General features: G+C 42.0%; 1 protein-coding gene across 1 annotated transcript; it reads right to left on the bottom strand.

Moving 5' to 3' along the window:
- Window positions 1-111: 111 nt before the first annotated feature.
- Window positions 112-27726, bottom strand: LOC110532236 (uncharacterized). The gene is made up of 16 exons (XM_021615957.3): window positions 27471-27726; window positions 22006-22096; window positions 21359-21520; window positions 19600-19680; window positions 18554-18644; window positions 14317-14453; window positions 13504-13650; window positions 10805-10885; window positions 10126-10201; window positions 9256-9401; window positions 8816-9154; window positions 4436-4672; window positions 3447-3617; window positions 2638-2862; window positions 2008-2068; window positions 112-1107 (listed from the first exon to the last, which is right to left on the bottom strand). The coding sequence occupies exons 1-16, from the start codon at window positions 27542-27544 to the stop codon at window positions 920-922; spliced, it is 2307 nt and encodes a 768-aa protein (XP_021471632.3). The 5' UTR covers window positions 27545-27726; the 3' UTR covers window positions 112-919.
- Between the last annotated feature and the right edge of the window lie 231 nt (window positions 27727-27957).

Below are 27957 nucleotides of genomic sequence, written 5' to 3'. Positions count from 1 at the left end.
TTATGCAGGAAATGTGTAAAAGTTTTACCTATTTATATCATGTCTTAGTATGTTTTAGGTCATAATTACTACTAAACATCCATCAAAATAATCACAGTATAATAATGCAAATAATATCAATACTAGTTTATATTAAAAACTTAAATAAACACCTAAAAGTATGAGAAACAAGCCACAAAGACAAGCAACATTTTGCAGCAGTAACACAATGGAGAATGTCCATTCAAGCCATCAATGTTTGCCTTGTTATTTCGGAACATTAAATAAATTATACTGATGTGTTGCTATTACTAAGCTTGCTGGAATGCTTTTTACAGCTTACAACCAAAGACACGTTGTCTATGATGCAAAAAATGATAATAATGATATAACATATGAATCAAAACGTTTGCACAAAATAAAACCATTTAAACAGGACGGTGTTAAAAGAAAATGCCCATAAATAATACAAAAATACTCAATTCAAATGAAGCCAAATGCAGTGTAATGACAGTGGTAAAAAAAATAACATGTTCAAGCACTCAGGGATAGAAACTATGTACATTTTGCACTTTCATCAATGCTACGTTAAGAGGTAGGCTCAGTTTCCTACCTTTTTATGCTGTTGTGTGGGAAAGTGTTTTTGCTGAATCATGTTTATCTGCATTTACATACAGTACACAGTAGTGCAGCATTAATACTAAGAAGTTCCTCTTATCTCATGGCCACTTAAAGCATTCTTTTGACCAACTAACAAATACATTATTCACACCCTATTCCCTATATAGTGGGCTACCTTGAAACAGAGCACACTATGTCGGGAATAGGGTGCCATTTGGGGCACAACCATGATATGCAGTAGTGAGCTTGGGTTACTGAATGGCTCTCTGATAGGGATCTGTTGTTTGCGCACGTCCAGACGAGTGTCGGCCCATTGTTTTTATAACCATCTCTGCTGGTTGTTTGCCATGGCACCAAGGCCTCTGGCCCCAATGTCTAATCCCGTCCGGTGTGGCCAAATTCCAGACATGGGTTGAATTCTCTCGGTATTGCAGTCGTACTCCCAAATGTTGTCATAGTCCATTTCCTGGTCATCTGGCTCGGATGGTTCAAGGTATGAGTTGTGATCTGTGGGGGCGAGAGAGACACGATTCCCAGGCTTTTAGTTTTCAAAGAGCAGAAGAAGAAGAATACAAGACCTGGCCCAGATTGGGCAACTAGTTTTGGATCAGGTCCAATGTATACTGTCACTCTCTCATGGTGTGTGTGAACAGCCACACACAGTGTTACTGTACTGTAAAACCCGTCCTGTTGCATACCTAACAGCACCCACGGTTTGTCCTCTGTTTTGTCCTCGGAATTGTGCAAAGACATACAACTTGAGGTGATCACCTGATAATGCCCTGAGTTATAGCCAATTTTACAGTGGGTTTATATTTGGAGATACCGAGATAACCTCTTTAAATCCCATCCTGTTTTTATATGAGATAAAAGGAGACATAGATATGAGCTAGAGCGACCGGTGCTAGCCTAGTTGTGAGCTGTCAGTCATGGCTAGCAGTAACCCTGTCTGGAACAGTGTTCTGTTACACTGGGCTTTCCCCCCATGAGACACCTGAACACATGGTATTTAAAGCTGGCCTAAGCTCCATTTCATTGGCACATCTGCGCATTTCCTGCACTTTTTTGTCAAACTGCATGTTGACAGTGACACACCCAGTCCAATATTCCAATGTTTTATATGGTATATTATACAATACTGCATGTGCACATGTGCCCTTTTTCTCCAGTCCCCCTATGAACAGACCTCTGTGTCGTTGAGGTTTTTGAAGTAGATTACCAACTAAGGCAGGCTTTGCTTTTAGTGGGATTGTAGTGGGTGAATGAAGACGTGACAATGTATTAGACGGGTTTGAAATGGTGTGCATGACAGAAATGCTAAGAACGTAGCAGGTTTAAAGGTAACCGATGTTGTTGCATTGTGATGTGCAGCGTGTTAGTTTACAAGAGCATGCTTGACATTCTTACCTGGTGAGTAACCATACGGCATCTGGGGGGTGTTCATAGCAGCCATCGATGGGAAGAGCCGCTGTCAAAAGATGAGGATAGAAAATTGTTTCACATGTACAAGAACAACAAATAGTACTTTAGAGATGATTATTATAGAGTACAAATGGAGATTATTCAAAAGTATTCGAAAGAAATATGATTGAGCCATAATGCGTTAACTATGGCCAGGATTCAAGTCTTACAGCACTGTCAACAATGCGCCTTTAAAAGGCAATGCTCCTGCGTTTGCGGAGACTGCATTCAAGGTAAAGGCTGCAGATGTCGGCTCAAACGCTTAATTTGAGCCAGTTTGCTACAGCAGGAAAACATGTTAATTATTATGTTGGTTTAATTACTGGAATTTTTTTTGATATATTGATATATTTTTCGTTAGGGCAAATCAAGTCTGACATTTTAAAGTGGAAATGACAAACTTCAGAAGCATTTTTAAACCTTGAATACACTACAAGTTTGCATTTCATCAACAAAAGAGTGATCAAATTAAGATCCTACATCTGTAAGACGTATTGACCCGTAACAATAAAGCATTGAGTTCTGATAAAGCATCACCATTCATGCTTTGTGAATATGAGCCATTGAGTGTCCCACCTGCTCTTGCACTGCTTTGGGTGCAGGCAGCAGCCTTAGTCTGGGGACAGCTTCAGTTCTCTGGTCTGCTGGCCCCCGAGGGCCCTCCATCTCCAGCCCCTGGCCTTGGCAGAGCACCAGGCTCCTCCTGCAACGCTTGCCCAGGGGAGGGGTGCACAGCTGGAAGGAGGAGGGTAGGAGATGAGGGTCCTGCTGCTTCTGTGGTGGTCCTCGCCAACTTTGTTGCTGAGAATCAGAGGGTGCAAGCGTTAAAAAGCCAGCAGGTCAAATTTGTAGTCGTGGTAATTGGAATTGAAGTCCCTGTCCAATGACAGTCTTGCATATAAAGCCACTGGCGAGAACCTTAAGCACCCCCATGTGTCAATATGGTGTCTAAAATCTAGACAAATCTAGACAGAAAACTTCAATTAAATCGATTAAATCATATTTCTCTAAAATACAGGTAATGTATATGGACAGGACGTTGCTAGTGACAAGGAATTTAATCTCTCAGCAGTCCACTTTATTATGCATCAGAAATAATCAATTAGTCATCAGCAACATGCAGCCCTTAGCCTCTGTCCATTGCCTGCGTCAGTCACCCCCTGGTCAAACGCTTCCTGTATGCGTGCATGCATGTGCCTGCGTCTATATGCACATGTACACAGTCAGGTACACACAACCTGATTGTGTGTATGTGTGTACTTTTGTTGTACAGTTCATGTGTGCATATGTGATATGTGCGTGTACAGTATGTGTGTGAGAGTTGGCGGGGAGTGCGGTTGTGGTGTAAACTGAGACACATGGATCCAGTATCGTGGTCGGCTTACCGTTGGCTGCTGCCTGGGCCAGCTCTCCTCCTGGGCGTAGGTGTCAGGGGTGCAGGGCTCATCGTACAGGGGCGACAGGGGCTGCCGGGGGGCACACATGTCTGAGTGGCGCTGAGGGGTGGAGAGCGATGCGTACTTCGGGGACGTCTGAGGGGTGCTCCAGCTGTTGGACTAATCACACAGGGATTTCCAGGGGTTACCATTATTCTTCCGAGCCTCAGTCATCTGTTCCTTGCGGCACAGTGGGTGAATGGCCATTGTCTTTTCTCGCTCTCTCACGCTCCTAGGCTAGCAGAAGCTAATCATTTAAGCCGCACTTAGCGCTGGGATTTTGGGGTAGAGTTACCAAGCGGAGAGATGGGTCTAATCTCACACATGCTCTACAGAGGGGCGAAAGGAAAAGGGGTGAGGTAGTGGGGGTGTAGTCTACTAGGATCACATCTGTATGTGTGTGGTGTGGGGAGTGTATGCCACTAGCCTGCTACACTAATCTGTCTTTAGTCTCTTTAATTGGAACCCCCTGACGGAGGAAGGTTACGGAGGTAGTGGGGGTGTAGTCTACTAGCGTCACATCTGTATGTGTGTGTATGGGGAGTGTATGCCACTAGCCTGCTACACTAATCTGTCTTTAGTCTCTTTAATTGGAACCCCCTGACGGCGGAAGGTAAGTTGTTTCATGTCCAGCACTTATGATGTAATATCTACATGAAGCCACATTGTCTGAATTAAGCTGAAGAGGTACTACCATTTACTTTAACTCACAGACCTGTTGCTTTGTGGTACTAGTCCATTTTAGTTCTAGTACCCATGATGTACCGACTAGGTGAAAAATCTGTCCATGGGCTCTTAAGCAAGGCACTTAATCCTAATTGCTTTTGTAAATTGCTCTGGATAAGCGTGTCTGCTAAATGACTAAAATGCCAAATGCAAAGATAAGTCCCAGAGGGAATATTCCAAAATCAAGTTAGCCGCCAGGCTGAAGTTAGTACCTTGACAAGGGTGGCTTTCTCCAGGCATTGCGGGGTACTGGCGCGGTCACGGTGCAGGCCTGAGTAGGGGGTGTTGTACACCGGGGACAGCACCACCGGCCCCTCATGGGGGAGGTAGGAGCAGCGCTGTGACAAAGGTCGGGGGTCACGCTCGGACCTGGCGGCGTGGGACGAAACGCTGTTACTGCGGCTGCCCAGCCGAGCTGTCTCAGTAGAGCAGGGCCGACTGGAGATGTACTGTAAGGACACACAGAGACAGGGGGCAAAGGTCAAGTATGCTCGGTGACATTGCAACAAGCTAGGGTGATGTGAATGAACACTGATTCTACTACTCAATCCTCAATACTTTTCCATTGAGCAAACTTTTGAGTCAAGGTTTAGGCTTAATAGAGATCCGGGAAACCGGCCCAAAGTGTGCTATTCAAAGAAACTTGGAATCTGGCAAACCTGATGCTTTTGTTCCTACCCGCCCTGAAAACTTAGGTTGGATTCCTGCTTTATTTGAATAAGTTTAGCTTATGTTATCTGTTGCCAAAATCTAAGCAAGGAAAGTTGAAGGTTTCAATCATCTTAATTGGTACTGCGGAGGTGCAGTTCAGTAGCTTGGAGTAGGCCACACACACACACACACACACACACACACACACACACAGTCCATCCATATGACTAAGCTCACTGATACAGATGGAGTGTATTCTAGAAATGACCGTAATGCTTTTGAATCAGCACTTTTAGAGAGCAATGAACTAAAGTGGTACCAACTGATAAATAAACCTGAAAGTAACAAACAGCGCAACTACTACCTTTTTAAACGCACTTTTGGGACTGAACCCTATATACGGAAAGTTTTAACCAAGCAAAAATCTAAGCTCTTTTGCAAAATGTAGATGTGGAGTGGCCCCTCATTCGATTGAGACTGGTAGATACAAAAACACTCCCCAGCCTCGTCTAATAGACTTGACGTAACATAGTAAATGTAACTCCTGGAAACCCAAATTGGTATGATATGTTAAGTTGGGCATGGTTACATAGGACAGATGGTTACTTAAGGCAAAACTAAAGCAGGGTCGTTGGTCAGGGTGGATGGGTGGGAGTATAACGTGAATGTCTAGCAACCCAAAGGTTTCGAATCTCATCACGGACAACTTTAGCATTTTAGCTAATTAGCAACTTTTCAAGTACTTACTACTTTTTAGCTACTTTGCAACTACTTAGCATGTTAGCGAATGTCTAGCAACCTAAAGGTTGAGAGTTCGAATTCCATCATGGAAAACGTTAGCATTTTAACTAATGTGCAACATTTCAAGTACTTACTACATTTTAGCTACTTTGCAACTACTTAGCATGTTAGCTAACTCTCCCTCTAACCACAACCATTTTAGCTAACTCTTCCCTAAACCTAACCCTTTAACATAACTTCTAAACTTAACCCTAATTCCATTGCCTAGCTAATGTTAGCCAGCTAGCTAAAGTTAGCCACCTTGCTACCTAGCTAGAATTCGTAACATATCATACATTTAGCAAATTCATAACATATTGTATGTTTTCTGAAATTCGTAAAATATTATATGAATTGTAATTCGTAACATATCATGTGATGGACATCCACAAATTAATACATAACATATGAAACGTAACATATCATACTAAATGGAGTGTATCAGATTCACATACAGAATAATAAGAAATTCTCTGAGAACAGGTTGTAGATAAACATGTCGTTTTTGTAATGATGGTTACATTGAAACTAAAGCTCATGCCTTGATTTACTGTGTGTTATACAGTGAGGGAAAAAAGTATTTGATCCCTTGCTGATTTTGCATGTTTGCCCGCTGACAAAGAAATGATCCGTCTATAATTTTAATGGTAGGTTTATTTGAACAGTGAGAGACAGAATAAAAGCAAAACAATTCAGAAAAACCCATGTCAAAAATGTTATAAATTGATTTGCATTTAATGAGGGAAATAAGTATTTGACCCCTCTGTAAAACATGACTTACTACTTGGTGGCAAAACCTTTGTTGGCGATCAGAGGTCAGAAATTTCTTGTAGTTGGCCACCAGGTTTGCACACATCTCAGGAGGGATTCAGCTCCCTCCACTGATTTTCTATGGGATTAAGGTCTGGAGACTGGCTAGACCACTCCAGGACCTAAATAAGCTTCTTCTTGAGCCACTCCTTTGTTGCCTTGGCCGTTTGTTTTGGGTCATTGTCCTGCTGGAATACCCATCCACGACCCATTTTCAATGCCCTGGCTGAGGGAAGGAGGTTCTCACCCAAGATTTGACGGTACATGGCCCCGTCCATTGTCCCTTTGATTCAGTGAAGTTGTCCTGTCCCCTTAGCAGAAAAACACCCCCAAAGCATAATGTTTCCACCTCCATGTTTGACGGTGGGGATGGTGTTCTTGGGGTCATAGGCAGCATTCCTCCTCCTCCAAACACGGCGAGTTGAGTTGATGCCAAAGAGCTCCATTTTGGTCCCATCTGACCACAACACTTTCACCCAGTTGTCCTCTGAATCATTCAGATGTATGTGGCAAACTTCAGACGGGCATGTATATGTGCTTTCTTGAGCAGGGGGACCTTGCGGGCGCTGCAGGATTTCAGTCCTTCACAGCGTAGTGTGTTACCAATTGTTTTCTTGGTGACTATGGTCCCAGCTGCCTTGAGATCATTGACAAGATCCTCCCGTGTAGTTCTGGGCTGATTCCTCACCGTTCTCATGATCATTGCAACTCCACGAGGTGAGATCTTGCATGGAGCCCCAGGCTGAGGGAGATTGACAGTTCTTTTGTGTTTCTTCCATTTGGGAAAAATCGCACCAACTGTTGTCACCTTCTCACCAAGCTTCTTGGCAATGGTCTTGGAGCCCAGCCTTGTGTAGGTCTACAATCTTGTCCCTGACATCCTTGGAGAGCTCTTTGGTCTTGGCCATGGTGGAGAGTTTGGAATCTGATTGATTTATTGATCTGTGGACAGTTGTCTTTTATACAGGTAACAAACTGAGATTAGGAGCACTCCCTTTAAGAGTGTGCTCCTAATCTCAGCTCGTTACCTGTATAAAAGACACCTGGGAGCCAGAAATCTTTCTGATTGAGAGGGGGTCAAAAACTTATTTCCCTCATTAAAATGCAAATCAATTTATAACATTTTTGCCATGCGTTTTTCTGGATTTTTGTTGTTGTTATTCTGTCTCTCACTGTTCAAATGATCCTACCATTAAAATTATAGACTGATCATTTCTTTGTCAGTGGGCAAACGTACAAAATCAGCAGGGGATCAAATACTTTTTTCCCTTACTGTACAACAACATTAGGAATGATCTTTTTCTTCAGCTCTCCAGCCAAAATGAAAATGTTAACAGTCTAAATGAAAATAATTCATTATGTGAAATTTTATCAGGTAACAATAATGTAAATGCCTGCGTCAAAGCCTGCCACCTTATCCTCCAATGGAGACGTTTCTTTATAATGACCTAAATGTCCTTTTATCGACTGTACTTTGTTTTTTGTTTATGCACATACTGTATGTGTATAAATGATGCAATGTATTAATAGATGACTTCTGTACCATGTTTGACTCTATTGTTTTTAGTGTCTCAACTCAATTTGAGGGGTCTGTCCACAATGTGGTAAAAAAAATCGAAGTGATGTATCATTGTGGAGTGACACTCAAATAAATGTTTCTAAACTAAACTCTACACACACACACCAAGAACAACATGTCTTGTGGGCACAACACCTTCCCCAGTATAAGCTAATTGGATGAGTGACCAGTCTGTAGGGTCATTCTCTCTTCAGGAAGTCAACTCAAGGTCTTGATAGCGTACGCAACTTCTGCTGAATCTGAAACACTCTCCGTTATCAGTTAACCTATTGATTGCTGAGGCAGCGTGTAAGTGCCCCTTAATGGTGTTATTTCAGAGGAGGAAAACACAACAAAAGATCTCGTTTTCGAGAGGTTTAAGAACTTCCGCATTGGTTTGGGTTGTACCAGGAGAGGCACAGTCTAAACCTTTGTTAATAATTCACATTTGGAAAATGCTGAGCTCAACTCCACCAAAACAAACAAGCGCTTTAATGATATGGATATCAGATCCTATATATACCGGCTACATAAAAATTACCACCACAAGGCAGAGCCTTACAACGCCCAACATCGTAGTGTAAAGGTAAATAAATTCGCTTTGAGTGGCCTAGTTCACATGGAAATAGCACACATTCCATTTCACCCTAATTTCTTTGTAGGAAGCAGAACTGGCTCAAAAACATTTCAAATACTTTGACAAGTGCTTAATTTAGCTTATTTTGTCATTTGAATGTGTCTGACATATTTATTTGATCCAGGCCTGGTAGAAAGTATTCAAGTGCAAACTTACACATAGGGGTTCTGTGTAGCCTGGGGACAGAGGGTTGTCCGCGTGTCTAGGGGGGAACTGGAGGTGCTGGGACCCGGAACCAGACCCCCGTCCACTGTGAGACTTCCCCAGCCTCAGAGAATCACTCCCAGCGGACTGCCCCAACCTCAGAGAATCACTCCCAACGGACTGCCCCAGCCTCAGAGACTCACTCCCAGCAGACTGCCCCAGCCTCAGAGACTCACTCCCAGCAGACTGCCCCAGCCTCAGAGACTCACTCCCAGCAGACTGCCCCAGCCTCAGAGACTCACTCCGGCTCTGGCTCCGGCTGTTCCAACTCCACCTATCAACCTCTGGAGCCTAGTGTGAAAAATACAACACTACATGTTAAGAACTGACAACAAGGGAATGGACACAGTTAAAACCCAGAAGGGCATTGTTGTCCTAATCTAATGTCTCACCTTTTTCGCTGTGGGGGTGTAGATGATGTCATAAACGGGGGGTGGGGGGCTGACCACAGGGACATCGAAGGCTTTGAAGTGCTGGATCCAGTCATAGAACTCCCTCTTATCCAAACAGGACACCACAATAGGGTTTATCATCTTGCCTGTGACAGCAGGGCAAAACAATGGGTAAGGTCACTCATTGAATGTGCATGAGGCAATGTTCAGTGACATTAGCTAGATTTGCATTCAATTGGGGACAAAATACCTTTTGTGGTTAAATTCATACGTACCGAATAAAAGATACAAATGAATTGGGTTCCCATCGCATTTTCAACAATACTGATGGTTTTCTCACAAACATTTTTGAGATATAGCAAGTGTGCCCACTCTGGTATTGATTGACATGTCGGGCTGTTAGCTAGAGCCACATTGGCTAGAGCGCACATATAGCCTACATGATGAGATTATTATGGACCAAAGAGCGAGATTATTTGTATTCGTCAAACAGAAGATGTTGATCATCACGTCACCAGAATAAGACCCTTAATATTTATTGGAAAGGAGCATCAAGCTCATCACCTTGCACTTTCACCACCCTGATAAATTCATCGTCATTTATTTCATTTGTAGCCTAATAAACTGCATGCCTTTCGTAGTAGGAGGACCACACAGCATGTCATCGTGTGACTCCACGTTTACTTCGATATGATGGTGATTATATCAATATTTGGGCATAAAAACGTTTCTTGTTATCTGACATTTGGAAATGTCGACAAAACACCCGCCTTCATTAAAATCTATACGTCACAACAGACCTGTGTCATATACATATGTTGTATTTGAGGGGAGGCTTGCACAATAAGTGTGACATCGTGGTCAATTTACCTTCAATCATGAAGGTGTTGGGCTTGACGTCCTGGCAGGGTGTGGTCACAGTGACCATGTTAAGTGGAAGTTTCCCCTGCAATCGTACACACACACACACACACCGTTATACATACCATTTCACACACTTCTGATTCAAAGACAGATCAGAGGGAAGATGACAAATAAGGCCCTCGAGCATAATCAAGGATATGAGTCACTTACTGTATATGACCTCTTGGGGTGAGTACATTATGTATAGTACATAATGTACATAAGAGTTAGCCTGAATGCCAGTCTGTTTGTGCTATCATGCCAATTCCTTGCCACTTTTTGGCATGACAAGGATTTGATTTGATAGCACAAACAGATCTGGGACCAGGCTAGCTAAGAGTCTACATCTACAGATGTATTATCTTAATTGCATCACTCTTTTGTTGCTGAGAATATTTCTGCACAGCAGGAAGTGGAAACTTGTAGTGTATTTGAGGTTTTAAAAGGCTTCTAGTTTGTCATTTCCATTTAAAACATCAGACTTGATGACAGAAAATATATCAAACCCTACAAAAAATGGCCATTAATTATAATCCACATAATAATTCACATTTCCTGTTGCGGCAGGATTATTTTCCTGCTGTAGAAAAATGGCTCAAATTAAGATCCTACATCTGTATGCTTCAATGGGACGAATGAAAGGTACCTTGTAGAAAAGTCCGTGGCTCTCTTCTGATAGGATGATCAGAGTGGCTGGGTACATCACCAGTAGTCTGTCACTCTGCTCCTGTATTGGACACAATAGAAACAATCAACTCTCACTGCATTAGCTAATTAATTAAAATGTCTATATCCTGTCAATGTATCTTGCGCTCAGTGTAAGATTGACTAATTGAAGTGCCATGTGTTTTCACATCAGATGCAATCAGTTACATAGTTCTACTGGGCTTTCTGTGTCAAATATAGAAGGCCCTTACATTGAAATCTACTCAACAAAAAATATAAACGCAACATGCAACAATTTCAAATATTTTACTGACTTACAGTTCATAAGGAAATCAGTCAATTGAAATATGAATGGGCAGGGGTGCAGCCATGGGTGGGCCTTGGAGGGCATATGCCCACTCACTTGGAAGCCAGGCCCAGCCACTGGGGAGCCAGGCCCAGCCAATCAGAATGAGTTTTTCCCCACAAAAGGGCTTTATTACAGACAGAAATACTCCTCTGTGTAATGTGTAATAATCATGCTGTTTAATCAGCTTGATAATCATCAGCTTCTTGATATGCCACACCTTTTCAGTTGTTCTACAGCTGCACTATCGAGAACATCCTGACTGGTTGTATCACCGCCTGATAGGGCAACTGCTCGGCCTTCGACTGCAAGGCTCTACGGAGGGTAGTGCATATGACCCAGTACATCACTGGGGCCAAGCTTGATGACATCCAGGACCTCTGTACCAGGCGGCAACAGGTCTTAAAAATTGCCAAAGACTCCAGCCATCCTAGTCATAGACTGTTCTCTCTTGTACCGTTTGCCACACGGCAAGCGGTACCAGAGCGCCAAGTCTAGGTCCAAAAGGCTTCTTAACAGTTTCTACCCCCAAAGCCATAAGACTGCTGAACAGCTAATCAAATGGCTACCCAGACTATTTGCATTGACCCCCACACACTTTTTTTTACGCTGCTGCTACTCACTGTTTATTATCTATTATCTTTGCATAGTCACTTTACCTCTACCTACATGTACATATTACCTCAATTACCTTGACTAACCTCTATCCCTGCACATTGACTCGGTACAGGTACCCCCTGTATATAGCCTCGGCATTGTTATCTTATTGTTTCTCTTTAATTTTTTACTTTAGTTTATTGTGTAAATATTTTTCTTAACTCTTATTTTTCTTAAAACCGTGTTCTTGGTTAAGGGCTTGTAAGTAAGCATTTCATAGTAAGGTCTAAACCTGTTGTATTCGACGCATGTGACAAATCAAATTTGATTTGATCTGATCTTGACAAAGGAGAAATGCTCACTAAGAGGGATATAAACAAATGTGTACAGAACATTTGAGAGAAATAAGCTTTTTGTGCGTACCGTATGGAACATTTCTGGGATATTTTATTTCAGATAATGAAACATGGCACCAACACTTTACATGTTGCGTTTATATTTTTTTTCAGTGTAGTAGCTAAGTGCAAGTAGGCTGTTATCTCCCTGACCGTGTGTGTGTGTGTGTGTGTGTGTGTGTGTGTGTGTGTGTGTGTGTGTGTGTGTGTGTGTGTGTGTATGCCCGTGAGCGTGTTTCTCCACCCTGCCGAGGGCGTGTCTGGCAGACAGCTGACATTCCAGCTGTGAGGTGAGTCAAGTTGCTGCGTGAGCTAAGCAACTGCCTCTCACACACCCAGTTTACAAGCCCTTCAATCTCCCTTCGTAAGAATTCCATCAGGCTACCTACCGCCAGTTCCCATCAAACGTTAATTGGCCGATTCACCTGCCGGCTACATGAGCGTTGCTGTTTTATAGGATTAAGCCTAGTCAGCATCATGTATTTCCTTGGTTACTTTCTCGCTCGGTTAGCAGAGTAACGTCACGTCTTGTAGGAGTGTAAGAGACCTAGGGAGTAAGTGTTGTGGTAACTGTAGTAGACCAGTGTTCTGCCCATACACTCCCTCAAGGTTTAGAGTCCCAGCAGACAACAATGCTCACTCCTTACATTGTGGTGAGGCCATGGTGAAGTTGCGAAAGAGTAATTGTGTGTGTGTGTGGGTGTGTGTGTGTGTGTGTGTGTGAAAGAGAGAGTCAGTGGGCTCTAAGGTAGATGTTGTTGATTGATAATGTTACGTTTACTCCTCATTCTCAGATCCCCGCTATCTGCCTGATAACAGGTTGGAGTCATAACTGTCTAATGGACAGTTCCATAAATTGTCTGGTTTCACAAAACAAGATAGCAACAGTCAAGACCATGAATACACTCTCTTATTCATCTTTCTTAAAATGTGTCTAATCTATTTATGAGCAATGCGGACTGTATATACAGGCTTCTTCGTTTGAGTGATATTTGAATATCAAAAAGTGTCTCTACAATCAATAATCAGTCATGTTCTAATATCAAAGGTTATAATGTTTCACTGTCAGGTTATAATGTTTCACTGTCAGATTGTAATGTTTCAGTGTCAGATTATAATGTTTCACTGTCAGATTATAATGTTCCACTGTCAGATTATAATGTTTCACTGTCAGATTATAATGTTCCACTGTCAGATTATAATGTTTCACTGTCAGATTATAATGTTCCACTGTCAGATTATAATGTTTCACTGTTAGGTTATAATGTTTCAGTGTCAGGTTACAATGCACCATAGGCACATCATAAGCCAAAGAAAGGTGAGCGGAGGTGGGTGTTGTACCTGGCAGGGGAGGTGCTGCAGACTGACTTTGGTCACGAAAGTGATGGGCCCCAGACTCTCACGCTGAGAACCCTCCCACTCATAGATGGGGTCTTTACTGATTGAGTTCCTCAGCTCCTCTCTCCCCTCCGTGTTCTCCTTTACATTCTGCAGGAAACAGGTAGACATGTTTACATTAGCGAGGCATGGAAATAATCTACCTCACCCAACCAGTTACAAGACATAAACATTAAACACACACAGAACTTCTCCATAGTATGAGCTATTATTGCTATAATGATGGGGCTTTTCATTCTCTGATAGTGACGCAATCATACTTCCTGGGCGAGAATACTGTATAACGAAACAACAATTGTTCCTACACTAGCTGTCACTATTGGAAGTGATACAGGAAGAATGTTGCATGAATGCTTTTTTTCTCTGCTTTTCAGAACATATGCATTGGGTTATACCGTTGGTCAAACCTGCTTGTGTAGATGCCCTATATTTCGTCCACTATTGAATGTGTATGATCAGCCTTTTCCACACCTGTTGGTGTAACCATACTTTGACCCAGTGCAGATGTGAGTCTAGTGATGTGGTTGTGGTGTGGCCACAGTCATGACCGCTCCCTGGGAATGGATCATGCACTCAGGAAGAGACAGCCGTGACCTACATGACTCAACACATCCTGTTGATTGATTGCTGTTTTACCCTCAGGATCAACCCAGGGTGTAGCTCCTACTTGTGCCTCCTTAACTGGTCTCTTTAACTGGCCTCCATTTCTGTCATCTGCACTGCCATATCAATGAAACATTAGCATTATTTCCTTACCTTAACCCTGGTGTAGGTCTCGATAGGTGCGATGGGGGTGCCCCCGTTGATCTCGATGTGTTCTTTGAGCAGGCCGAACCACATGTCCATCTCCTCCTGGTTGGAGCAATAGACGATGATGGGGTTCAGGCTGACACCTGCAGGGGTCAAAGGTCATAAGGTCAGAGAGGAGATGGCCACCAGCGCTTCCTGCTAAAGCCCTACCCTATCCATTTACAAATAGAAGGTTGTACATTATGCAACTGGAAGCTTGTCGTCGCTAGTAAATCAGACTTTTGGTTTTACCACCATTTCACAAAGAAAGTATTGTGAAAATACTGTAGAGGTAGAGCTTTCCGTCATGTTAATTACACGTTCTGTCAAACTTCCTCAGAAGATACCCTGTAGCCTGATATCCCTTTCAAACTAAGACAAAAACACACCAACTTTAGCATGCCGCCAACTTTTTACAGACACAGCTTCACAGAAATTATTTTAATGCATTTATTCTGTCCATTTAAATGTATGTAGTTCTGTCCTTGAGCTATTCATGTCTATTGTCACAGAAGTGCCTTGGCATTTGGCTTGGGGGAACGCACACTGCCATTTCATATTTTTTCTTGACTTTGACAGGTAAATATTTAAAGGCCACTGATATTTAGTTAATAAATGATGGGTTAATATGCATACATATCTAACTACTAGCCATTTGTAGTTTATCTGTCAAAATAACTGGGTAGTTTGAAAGGCGAGAGCACACGATGGTGTGATCACATTGGCTGGTGATTTATTTACTGCAGTATTAGGAATAATATTTAGCCACTGAACGATGGGTTAATATGAATGAATTTCTTGAGCTACACATAACCTCTCTTTTCCAGATGAGCCCATGCGCAATTATGCAAGAATGTCTTGTCTGTTTAATGAACAAAATAATAAACTATTGATTTCATTTGCGTGGCACAACCACAGTGGTGGAAAAAGTACCCAATTGTCATAGTTGAGTAAAAGTAAAGATATCTTAATAGAAAATACCTCAAGTAAAATTATTTGGTTTTAAATATACTTAAATATCAAAAGTAAATGTAATTGCTAAAAGATACTTAAGTATCAAAAAATCCTCATGTTAAGCAAACCAGACGGCATGATTTTTACTTACGGATAGCCAGGGGCACACTCCAACACTCAGACATAATTTACAAACACAGCATTTGGGTTAAGTGAGTCCGCCAGATCAGAGCCATTTTCCTGTCCTGCTAAGCATTCAAAATGTAACGAGTACTTTTGGGTGTCAGGAAAACTATGGAATAAAACGTACATTATTTTCTTTAGGAATGTAGTGGGGTAAAAGTAGAAGTTGTCAATAATATAAATAGTAAAGTAGAGTACAGATACCCCCCCCAAAAAATTAAAGTATTTTTACTTAAGTACTTTACACCACTGCATAGCGATGTAGCCTATAGGCTGCACAGACCAGTAACGTAATTAAAAAGCAAAATATGCTTTTCTTTTGATAATAAATTGTATTAGTCTTAATGTCTCTTATGGACAAATTATAAACAAATTATTATCGGATCATTTCAAACTTCGTAATGGTGTATATTTAATGGATTTTTTCAAATAGGCCCATCCACATCGGCACACCCCTACTCCCACTCGTCAACAGTGCAGGCATGCGCACAGGATATATAAAAGGCTTACGCCGGCAAGAATGTGGTAAAAAGAGGACTGTTTGAAAGGAGGTCATACAAGCAATACCCCAAAAATGTTTTTCCAGGAAACATACAGTAAATCATGTGTGAATTAGGTATAACTTACATAAACTACTACAGGAGAGAGCTTGCAACCTCGGCCGGTATTCATAGTGTCTCAGAGCAGGACTGCCGATCTAGAATCAGGTCCCCAAGTCCATGTCATCTTATCCGTTGTGATCTAAAAGGCCAAACCGATCCTAAATCAGCCCTTCTACTCTGAAACGCTTGCTACATATGGGCCCTGCTCTCTTTGGCCTCATAACAGCTCACCTAGTGGGGAAGCAAGGCACCTCCCTCTGGACTGCCTTCCTTCCCAACAGGAATGTAGCCTACAGGACCTGCAGTGAATAGAGCAGGAATCTCCCTTTATCAGCCCTACTACACATACTAGAGATAACAGCCTATCATTCCAGCCCCTTTGTCATTGTCCGGAATGCTTGCCTTGCCAGCTGGCTGCTTCTCTAAACGGCGGCCATGCTGCTCTCGTTAGTTGATTTTCTTTTTCCTTGTTCCAGCCTTCATTTTAGACCTTGATCATCACACTCCCTTGAAGGAGGCATTTTCGCATGGTTCACGTGAGTACAGCCAAAGTTCAAACCCAACCAAGGCTTGTCCGGTTGTGAAATATTTCAGGAGCCGAGGCCTATTGATCTGACCTGTCCACCTTAACTGACGTGTGAGAGTCTGGACTAGCGGTAGCGCTGTCGACTCTGGACTGAGTCCATTCATCCACTACTCTTTTCCTGGCTGTGATTACCCTGTCATCTGTCTCATCCTCATTTCATATACATCTCTATCAGAATGGAATTACAAAAATGTTATGAAAAAATGTGGCGCAACATGACACAAACTTATAATTTCAATTAACTTTCCAGGATTTTTTAGGTCAGTTTTCGGGACCTTACATGTTCCTAGTATGTCATGCTAAGTCAACTGCTGGTCAGTTTACAGTGAAGCTGATTCAGCAATGTAGCAATGAGGAAGATTTTTACTCAGGGTTATCACTGCGCACAACATCTCACTTCACTCAGAGTTTTGTCATGTTATTCTACGTGTGTTTCCAGTGAAGTCTACTACAGCCTCCCTGCAGGTAAATAAAGGCTCTCAGAACAGAGAGAACATCTGAAATACAACAGTTTATTAAATCAGTTTTCTCCGGGAAATATACATGAATGTGACGTATGTTTTGGCCATGGGTAGCGAAGAAAACGTTTGACAGTGGAGATCTCTTCCGTTTCAAAAACAGGATGTGAATGATAAAGAATTCTCTGTGACTTGAGCTGACTTTACGTGTCAATGACTTTTATTCACAATGTGTGTCATCTTGAGTGCAGAGAAATGCCCAAGATCCCCTCATCAAACACATTTAAATCCTAAATACATTCCAATTCTAGCCCGGTTGCCAGGTATGTCTGTGCTTTAACAGACCCCTCTGACAATAATTGCCATGCCATAGAATGGACGACAGAGAAGCTGGCTAAGGCACAAATCCATCAGCCATGCTCAAATTAATTTTGCAACTACTTCCTATCACTATCAAAGATGCAGTCAAGTTGATAATGAAGTCCAGGAACATTTAGAGATCAGCGCCCATATCCACAAAGCCTCTCAGAGTAGGAGTGCTGATCTAGGATCTGTCCATATCATCTTATTCATTAATATCTATAAGGTAAAACTGATCATAGTTCAGCACTCCTACTCTGAGACAGTTTGTGGATGTGAGCCCAGATTCTAAGGGGCAAAACTAGCAGGCATTAAGTAGGATGCCCCTGGAATGTGCAATAGATTAAATGTCTTGATAGGGCTTAGAGCGGGCGCTGGCCTTTCTGCCTTGACAGCTGAGCGAGCTCAGGAGCACCTGTCGCACAACAAGAGGGGCCTTCAAGAGCGGCTTGGCCCCCTGACTGAGGGCTGAGAGAGGCGACTCTAGTTAGTCTTGGGGTTGTGTGGAGGTGAAATAGGTCACAGCACTTTTGAGTCACCGGAATATAGGAAACGCCACCATTTGAAAATAGTGGGTGGTTGCAGTTTGGGATTGTGAACGTGAATATGGGCTCTGCCTGTCTTTGCTGAGAAAGAAACAAAACTTGAGAACCATTGCGCTTCGTTTTGAGTTTTTGACAGCAATACAAGATATAAGTGACAGTCAAGTTATTTCGCACACATCTCAAGTAGCTTTGAGATTGGTTGAAAGAAGAGGGGCATTTAGTCACTACTTAATGCAAAGTAGCTTTTACAAATTAGATTTTCTTTGTTTCAGTCGGTGAGAATAGAACGTCGCCTACCACACAGCTGAGTTACAGAGAGGGTTGAGGTTAGCCTGTGAATCAACTACAAAATCACGGCGGTCCAATGCCAACTCAACACAGATTGGCTATAGTCAATAGAAAACATGAAGCTAGTGATTTCAACATCTCAGCGCTCCATGCTCTGCTATTTATGAATGCCACTTCTACCACACGGAGTCAATTTGTTTTTCCCTTTCAAGTAAAAGGCCAACTAACCGTTGATCTGGAAGGCAAATTCCTGGAGTTGGCTGTGGTTACAGTTCTGCTGCAGGTTGCAGATGGTGAGCTCTTTCAGAGGAAGAGTCCCCTGCATGCACAAAACACAAGTCAAATCTCAGTCATTCAATCATTCCCTTGAACCATACAGTTTCATTGTCATGACCATAGAAATATACTTTAAAAAACTAAATTGTTGACAAATGTTATAGTTTTACATTCATTGAAGGCAGTCACTCCCCTTTATGGACTCTGAACATTTCATGACTCTAGGACCAAGAAAATGTATTCAAAATAGCTTCTGATTTTTTGGGGATCTTATGACCATCAATGGTCAAATGTGCTCGTTTTTCCGTTTCAGTTTTGGAATTTCTACTTAGGCAAATATCACTATTAATTGGTGTGAAACTAAAGCCAGCCAGGTTGCATGTATGATTGTCTGAGGCCTTACATTTGTTGTCATAATGTCTAATATCCAGTAATGCTCCAGCAGCCTCCCACCCTGTCACTGAGTCTAGTACAAACACAATATAGACAAACACGATATAGACAAACACGATATAGACAAACACGATATAGACAAACACGATATAGACAAACACGATATAGACAAACACGTTATAGACAAACACGATATAGACAAACACGATATAGACAAACACGCTATAGACAAACACGATATAGGCAAACATGATATAGACACTGCTTGATGACTGTTCATACTTTACTAGACAGGTTAAGGAGACAGTCATACACACCATGTTTACCAATACAAAAACCGTTCGCAAGGGACACGTGTATCGGTTATATTCACTTAGACGGGGACACGACATTACATCTGAGTCATTTAGCAGATGCTCTTATAATACCGAGCTATTTTACAATCAGTGCACTGAGACTACTGTGTCATAGGAAACATTTCCTCTCCATTTGTCATTTGTGATCAATTTGTGAATCATTACTCATTAATTTACAACATGTTGAGTACAATCTATCTCCATAAATAACATAACGGCAGACTTTGAAGAACAGTTGGAAAGCCTCACCTGGTAGGTGAGTCCAGTGGTGTTGTTGGAGACAAAATGAAGGTGTGTCTGGAAGAGGTCCAGGTAGCAATCATGCACATCCTGAGGAGAGAGTGCAAGAGACTGAGTGTGTCTGTCTGTGTGTGTGTGTGTGTGTGTGTATGTGTGTGTGTGTTTGTGTGTGTGTGTGTGTGTGTGTGTGTGTGTGTGTGTGTGTGTGTGTGTGTGTGTGTGTGTGTGCGTGTGTGTGTGCCAGGAAGTGATATGCCTCTATCTGTCTATTATGGTGGTCATTAGGGGAAACATAGAATATCAGAGAAAGACTAAAGGATTGGCAATATGACGCAGTGTTACCAAATAATGATTTGGAGATTGATTCATCATGACATGATGAACGTCAAACAAAGCACCCGATTCCCTGTAAAGTGCACTAATTTTGCTGACTGTGAGTAATTTTACATCTGTAGGAAGTGTTGTGCTAGATTTTGATCATAAGGACTTGTTGTATTAGGAGGACGTGTGGTATTATGAGGACTTGTTGTATTAGGAGGATGTGTGGTATTATGAGGACTTGTTGTATTAGGAGGACGTGTGGTATTATGAGGACTTGTTGTATTAGGAGGACGTGTGGTATTATGAGGACTTGTTGTATTAGGAAGACGTGTGGTATTATGAGGACTTGTTGTATTAGGAGGACGTGTGGTATTATGAGGACTTGTTGTATTAGGAGGACGTGTGGTATTATGAGGACTTGTTGTATTAGGAGGACGTGTGGTATTATGAGGACTTGTTGTATTAGGAGGACGTGTGGTATTATGAGGACTTGTTGTATTAGGAGGACGTGTGGTATTATGAGGACTTGTTGTATTAGGAGGACGTGTGGTATTATGAGGACTTGTTGTATTAGGAGGACGTGTGGTATTATGAGGACTTGTGGTATTCTGAGGATTTATGGGATTTCTCAAAGAGCCACTTGTGATTTACAATCACTTCCTGCCATTTGCCAAGACTAGCCCTGTATTCTTTTCAGGTTCAAAAACAGTGAAGCAATACTACCTCCTCGAGTTACTCTCTGCGTTGTATTGAGTTACCAAACAATGTGTTCTTTCCCCTATGACACTCCATTACAACACTCCTTTTTTGTCTCTCTCTCGCTCTCTCACTCTCTTTGACAGTGTGATTGCATCTGTGACAGATAGCGATTCCCACGGTTGGGCGCCGGTATTTTCCTGTATACCTGTTCTTAGATCAGCCCTGAGGTTGTCTCAGGGAGTTGTTTCCCAATTCCTTCAGTGCCCAGCGTGTTGAAACGCGGCCTGCGGTCCCCTATGCTGACACGGTCTGCGGTCCCCTACCCTCGTTTTATTCATCCCCCTCGGTCACCACGTCAACGTTAGCTAAGCATTAGCTAACCGTTTCACAAACCTGCAGAGCTAGGACTACATCCTGTTCCCTCCACCTGTTTGTTTGGTTTGCCTCTCGTCGGGGGTGACTAACACACTGTTTCACTGTGGGGTTGAGGCTTGTTTAAAGACCTCATTAGCCACAATGACTGTGTGGAGGTATATGTTTATTGTGCTTTATTGTTGTTTCATCATTTAGTTAGTCAGCTATCTGAAGTGACTTGAGGTGTTACAGTTTGGTCAGAGGACGTGTGCGTGTGCTCGCCTCTCTGTGTGTGTGTGCATGTGTGTGTGCTCGCATCTCTCTGTGTGTGTGTGTGTGTGTGTGTGTGTGTGTGTGTGTGTGTGTGTGTGTGTGTGTGTGTGTAGTTTCTCACCTGGCAGTGGAGAAAGCGGAAGTGGACTTTAGAGCTGTGGACCATCCTGCCATAATTTTTGACATTGATGCTGCTTTTCTTCCAGCCACTGGCTGGGTCGTAAGGGAACGGAGGCTCCCACTTAATGTTCTCGATCTTCTGCAGATCCTTATGGGTCATCTCCTGCAAGCAACCAATCACATTAGTGAATATTAGCCCATTGTGCACAACAAACCTGGGGCGGCAGGTAGCCTAGTGGTTAGAGCGTTGGACTAGTTACCGAAAGGTTGCGAGATCGAATCCCCGAGCTGACAAGGTAAAAATCTGTCGTTCTGCCCCTGAACAAGACAGTTAACACAGTGTTCCTAGGCTGTCATTGAAAATAAGAATTTGTTCTTAACTGACTTGTAAAACAAAACTAACTTAAAATGGGGATACAGAAGTTTGATTGTTAATTTTCAGAAAAAAAGGTTATTCAGTTGTCCCAAGATTATACATACATGTATCAACATAGTAAGTGTGTATGGTTGAAATGAGAGAAAAATATTTGTGTGTGTTCATGAAATGTGTCTGTCATTTATCATGGTTTAGAGAGAGAAAATGGAAGATGGATAGTGAGAGAGACGGACGGGGAAGAGGGAGGGAGAGAGTTTTCCAGCGTTCCATACCTTCCTCGGAGTGACAGTGCAGAGAATATTGATGATGCTGTTGGACTTCTCCTGTCCTTCCTGGGGATACCTCTTACGGAACAAGCGGCTGCTGCTCCGGGAGGGAAGGGGGAAAATAAACTTCTGTTACAACTGACTCTCCCATGTTTCCCACGCAGGTAGCCTAGCTAGCCTTTTTGTTTGCTGTGCTACCAGCTGGCTTCTCAATGGCGGATGAAAACAATGAGTTCAAGATGAATGTGTTCCTTTCTGAAGAGTTCCCTTTTCAGTTTGAGAGTGTAAAGTGAGTGCCTGGTTTCACGTTGTAAATCTAGACACATTTGACCAGGAAACCCCTTTGGTCAGTTCCCTTCAATATCACCCATTTAAATGAGTAAAACATTCAGGGCTTATGTCTCAGATAGGCAGTGCATGAATCAAGAAATAAAGACTTCAATATCCTCTTTTGTCAAGCCTGAACCCCGTCTGTTATCTTTAGTGTCACCACTTCATAACAAAACATTTCCGGTGCATTGATAACAGAGTGAGTCAACTTTTACAATCTCCCTCGAGTTTCTCTCTCTATCTCCCTGTGGCCCATCTAAATGACATTAGCATGAAACAAAGACTTCATCTGAGCTGGTGGTAATCAAGTTCGGATCAGAATGTGATGACTGACAAATAAGACTGACAAGCATGAATCAATCATCAATAAAGTGATCACTACATTCCAGGTCCTTGTTCTTTGAATTCTGAGCAGAACAATATAATGTGAACACTGACTGTCTAATGCAATCCAGGAATGTAAACTCGTTGACTAAGACTGGTATCTGCGAACCTAGTATTTTCTGTGTCACTAGATTGGCAGTCACATTATCTTGCTCTACAGGGAATAACTGAGCTGAACCTGGCCCTTTCACTACACAGAGAGAGAATGTGAGACATTGTCATCCTACAAGAAACCTGTTATAGAGGAGACGGACCCACTGCTTGCCCTCTAGGTTACAGAGAGCTGGTAGTCCCATCCACCAAACTACCAGGTGTAAAACAGGGAAGGGACTAAGGGGGTATGCTAATTTGGTATAGAGCAGAACTAACTCACTCTATTAAATTAATCAAAACGGGAACATTTTACATTTGGCTAGAAATTCAAGAGGAAATAATCTTAACAGAGAAAAATGTCCTCCTGTGTGCTACCTATATCCCCCCCACTAGAGTCACCATACTTTAATGACATGTACTAGTCTGTAGCGACCTAAATGCCAGAACCGGACAAGAACCTGACACCCTCAGCACACAGGGGGACAAACACCTGTCTGGAGGTGACAGCATTCCCTCCCCCATATGCCCGTCTAGGCACAACTATGATAACATAACCAACAAAAACTCCTGCAGCTCTGTCACATGCTGGGTATGTACATAGTCAATGGTAGGCTTTGAGGGGACTCCTATGGTAGGTACACCTACCTATAGCTCATCTCTTGGCAGTAGTACAGTAGACTACTTTATCACTGACCTCAACCCAGAGTCTCTCAGAGCGTTCACAGTCAGCCCGCTGACACCCCTATTAGACCACAGCAAAATCGCAGTCTACTTGAACAAAGCAATACTCAATCATGAGGCATCAAAGCCAAAGGAACAGAGTAATATTAAGAAATGCTATAGATGGAAGGAATGCAGTTTGGAAAACTACCAAAAAACAATTAGGCAACAACAAATTCAACCCCTTTTAGACAACTTCCTGTACAAAATGTTCCACTGTAATAGTGAAGGTGTAAACTTAGCAGTAGAAAATATTAACAGTATATCTGACCTCTCAGCAATCTCAAATAAGAAACCGAAGAAACTTTAAACCACTTCTCCAAATCTTTTAGGCTCTTTAACAAAGAACAAACAGCAAAAACATATACATGATCAAATACAAATCTTAGAATCAACAATTAAACACTACCAGAACCCACCAGATTCTCCAATTACCTTGAATGAACTACAGGACAAAATAAAAGCCCTCCAACCCAAAAAGGCCTGTGGTGTTGATGGAATCCTCAATGAAATGATCAAATATACAGACAACAAATTCCAATTGGCGAAACTAAAACTCTTCAAAATCATCCTTAGCTCTGGCATCTTCCCCAATATTTGGAACCAAGGACTGATCACCCCAATCCACAATTCAACCCCAATAACTGCCGGGGATATGCGTCAACAGCAACCTTGGGAAAATCCTCTGCATTATCATTAAAAGCAGACTCGTACATTTCCTCAGTAAAAACAATGTACTGAGCAAATGTCAAATTGGCTTTTTACCAAATTATCGTACGACAGACCAAGTATTCACCCGGCACACCATATTTGACAAACAAATAAACTAAAACAAAGAAAAAGTCTTCTCATGCTTTGTTAATTTCAAAAAAGCCTTCGACTCAATTTGGCATAAGGGTCTGCTATACAAATTGATGGAAAGTGGTGTTGGGGGAAAAACATACGACATTATAAAATCCATGTACACAAACAACAAGTGTGCGGTTAAAATAGACAAAATAACACACATTTCTTCCCACGGGGCCGTGGGGTGAGACAGAGATGCAGCTTAAGCCCCACCCTTTTCAACATATACAGTTGAAGTTGGAAGTTTACACCTTAGCTAAATACATTTAAACTTACTTTTTCACAATTCCTGACATTTAATCCTAGTAAGAATTCTCTGTCTTAAGTCAGTTAGGATAACCATTTATTTCAGCTTTCATTTCTTTCATCACATTCCCAGTGGGTCAGAAGTTTACTTACACTCAATTAGTATTTGGTAGCATGGCCTTTAAATTGTTTAACTTCAGTCAACTGCTTCGGGTAGCCTTCCACAAGCTTCCCACAATATGTTGGGTGAATTTTGACCCATTCCTCCTGACAGAACTGGTGCAACTGAGTCAAACTGAGTTTGCAGGCCTCCTTGCTCGCACACCCTTTTTCAGTTCTGCCCACAGATTGAGGTCAGGGCTTTGTGATGGCCACTCAAATGCCTTGACCTTGTTGCCCTTGTTGCCATTTTGCCACAACTTTGGAAGTATGCTTGGGGTCATTGTCCATTTGGAAGACCGATTTGAGACCAAGCTTTAACTTCCTGACTGATGTCTTGAGATGTTGCTTCAATATATCCACATAATTTTCCGGTCTCATGATGCCATCTATTTTGTGAAGTGCACCAGTCCCTCCTGCAGCAAAGCACCCCCACAACATGATGCTGCCACCCCCGTGCTTCATGGTTGGGATGGTGTTCTTCGGCTTGCAAGCATCCCCCTTTTTCCTCCAAACATAACAACGGTCATTATGGGCAAACAGTTCAATTTTTGTTTCATCAGACCAGAGGACATTTCTCCAAAAAGTCCAATCTTTGTCCCCATGTGCAGTTGCAAACCGTAGGCTGGCTTTTTTATGGCGGTTTTGGAGCAGTGGCTTCTTCCTTGCAGAGTGGCCTTTTAGGTTATGTCGATATAGGACTCATTTTACTGTGGATATAGATACTTTTGTACCTGTTTCCACCAGCATCTTCACAAGGTCCTTTGCTGTTGTTCTGTGATTGATTTGCACTTTTCACACCAAAGTATGTTCATCTCTAGGAGACAGAACGCGTCTCCTTCCTGAGCGGTATGACGGCTGTGTGGTGTCATGGTGTTTATACTTGTGTACTATTGTTTGTACAGATGAACGTGGTACCTTCAGTCGTTTGGAAATTGTTCCCAAGGATGAACCAAACTTGTGGAGGTCTACAATTATTTTTGAGGTCTTGGCTGATTTTTTTTATTTTCCCATGAGGTCAAGCAGTGAGGCACTGAGATTGAAGGTAGGCCTTGAAATACATCCACAGGTATACTGCCAATGGACTCAAATTAAGTAAATTAGCCTATCAGAAGCTTCTAAAGCCATGACATCATGTCCTGGAATTTTCCAAGCTGTTTAATTAAAGGCACAGTCAACTTAGTGTTAAACTTCTGACCCACTGGAATTGTGATACAGTGAGTTATAAGTGAAATAATCTTTCTTTAAAGAATTGTTGGAAAAATGACTTGTGTCATGCACAAAGTGGATGTCCTAACCGACTTGCCAAAACTATAGTTTGTTAACAAGAAATTTGTGGAGTGATTGAAAAACGAGTTTTAATGACTCCAACCTAAGTGTATGTAAACTTCAGACTTCGACTGTATGTTTCCCATGCCAATAAAGCCCCTTGAATTGAACTGAATTGAGAGAGAGCAGGACACAGAGTATGTGAGAACACGGAATTTATTGTTCCAAGTGAACAATCAATTCACCTGTGTGTGTGAGTGTGCGCTTTCAAGTGTGTGCATGCTTTTAAAGAGGCAACGGTTAGGTGCACTTTGGACAACACTAAACCTCTGTTTTTATTTGAACATAAATCTACTTTGGCAGAACCCTAAGGATACTACAGATAGAGGCTGCCTCCAGAATGGTGAACCATGTGGTAAAGTAGCTATTCATAACAGTTGTACCATCAATGCCCTTGCTTTGCTCAGTGGCTATAAGTAAAGTTGATTAATTTCATGACTCTGATAGTACATTAAAGTAGCATAAGCTTACAGCAATACTAATCAACTTCGAAACAATCCAAAATAATTATTTCATGATTAGGACATTGTCGGTTTATGTCCCGGCAGTGATTATATTCTATCCTAACCATTCTATTCTATCCTAACCATTCTATTCTATCCTAACCATTCTATTCTATCCTAACCATTCTATTCTATGCTAACCATTCTATTATATCCTAACCATTCTATTTCATCCTAACCTAACCATTATATTATATTCTATCCTAACCATTCTATTCTATCCTAACCATTCTATTCTATCCTAAACATTCTATTCTATCCTAAACATTCTATTCTATCCTAACCATTCTATTTTATCCTAATCATTCTATTATATCCTAACCATTCTATTATATCCTAACCATTCTATTATATCCTAACCATTCTATTATATCCTAACCATTCTATTATATTCTATCCTAACCATTCTATTCTATTCTATCCTAACCATTATATCATATCCTAACCATTCTATTATATTCTGTCCTAACCATTCTATTCTATCCTATCCTAACCATTATATTATATTCTATCCTAACCATTGTCTTTTATTCAATTCTAATTTGGGTCAGATACTGATGGGAAGGGAACCAGATTATCTGACAAGAAACAAAACTACAGTCTAACAGGGAGATGCAAATAAGAGGAAAACAGTAACTGTATCACACAGTTGGAAATATACCACTGCTCATGTGCTCTCGTGTACCCCCTATGTGATCCTGTCTCTGATCCCATAAACCTCCCAACCTCCGTTTAAACCGTACACCTCAAACACTGTGAAAAATACCAGGAATTCCCTCCATCTCCAATACCACAACACACGAGCCAGACATGTATGACATTAAGACTCTGCATGTGTTGTGAGGATTTGCCCTTCCTTACCTGTTCCTGCGTATGAAACTCTTGCTGGAGAACCTGAAGTTGTGTTGGGGAACACATGACATGCTGCTCCCCATGCTGCTCTACTGTTGTCGGGGCTGTCCGCTCCTCTATAGATGTCCTGTATTATGTTCCTCTGTGATGGTGACTGTGTAACCCAAAGCAGACGGTGTGGAGGCAGTGTGCTTACTGAAGTCAGGCGGATACTGAGGGAGAAGAGGGAAGGGCGAGGATTGTATAGGCAGACCAGTGTGGGTATGTGTCAGTGAGAGTGTGTGCGCGTAGGGGGCGGGGCTTTGAGTTGTGTCAGGGAGTGTGTGTGTGTGTGTGCGCACGTGTGTATATTTCACACCCTGCGTGGGATCCCTCTGTTAAAGCCATTCCACAACAAAGAAATGGGGGCAGAGCGAAGTGTGTCCTTTTTCTCGTTCCACCAGCCAAATGGGCCTAATTTCAATGTTTAAATACTATCATTAAAAGACAGGTCACT

This window comes from Oncorhynchus mykiss, chromosome 9 (assembly GCF_057628025.1).
Source record: "Oncorhynchus mykiss isolate SJ-2025 chromosome 9, ASM5762802v1, whole genome shotgun sequence".
Taxonomy (NCBI): Eukaryota; Metazoa; Chordata; class Actinopteri; order Salmoniformes; family Salmonidae; genus Oncorhynchus; species Oncorhynchus mykiss.
Note: the sequence above shows the minus strand (reverse complement) of the source record. Positions and strands in the feature narration are given on the sequence as shown.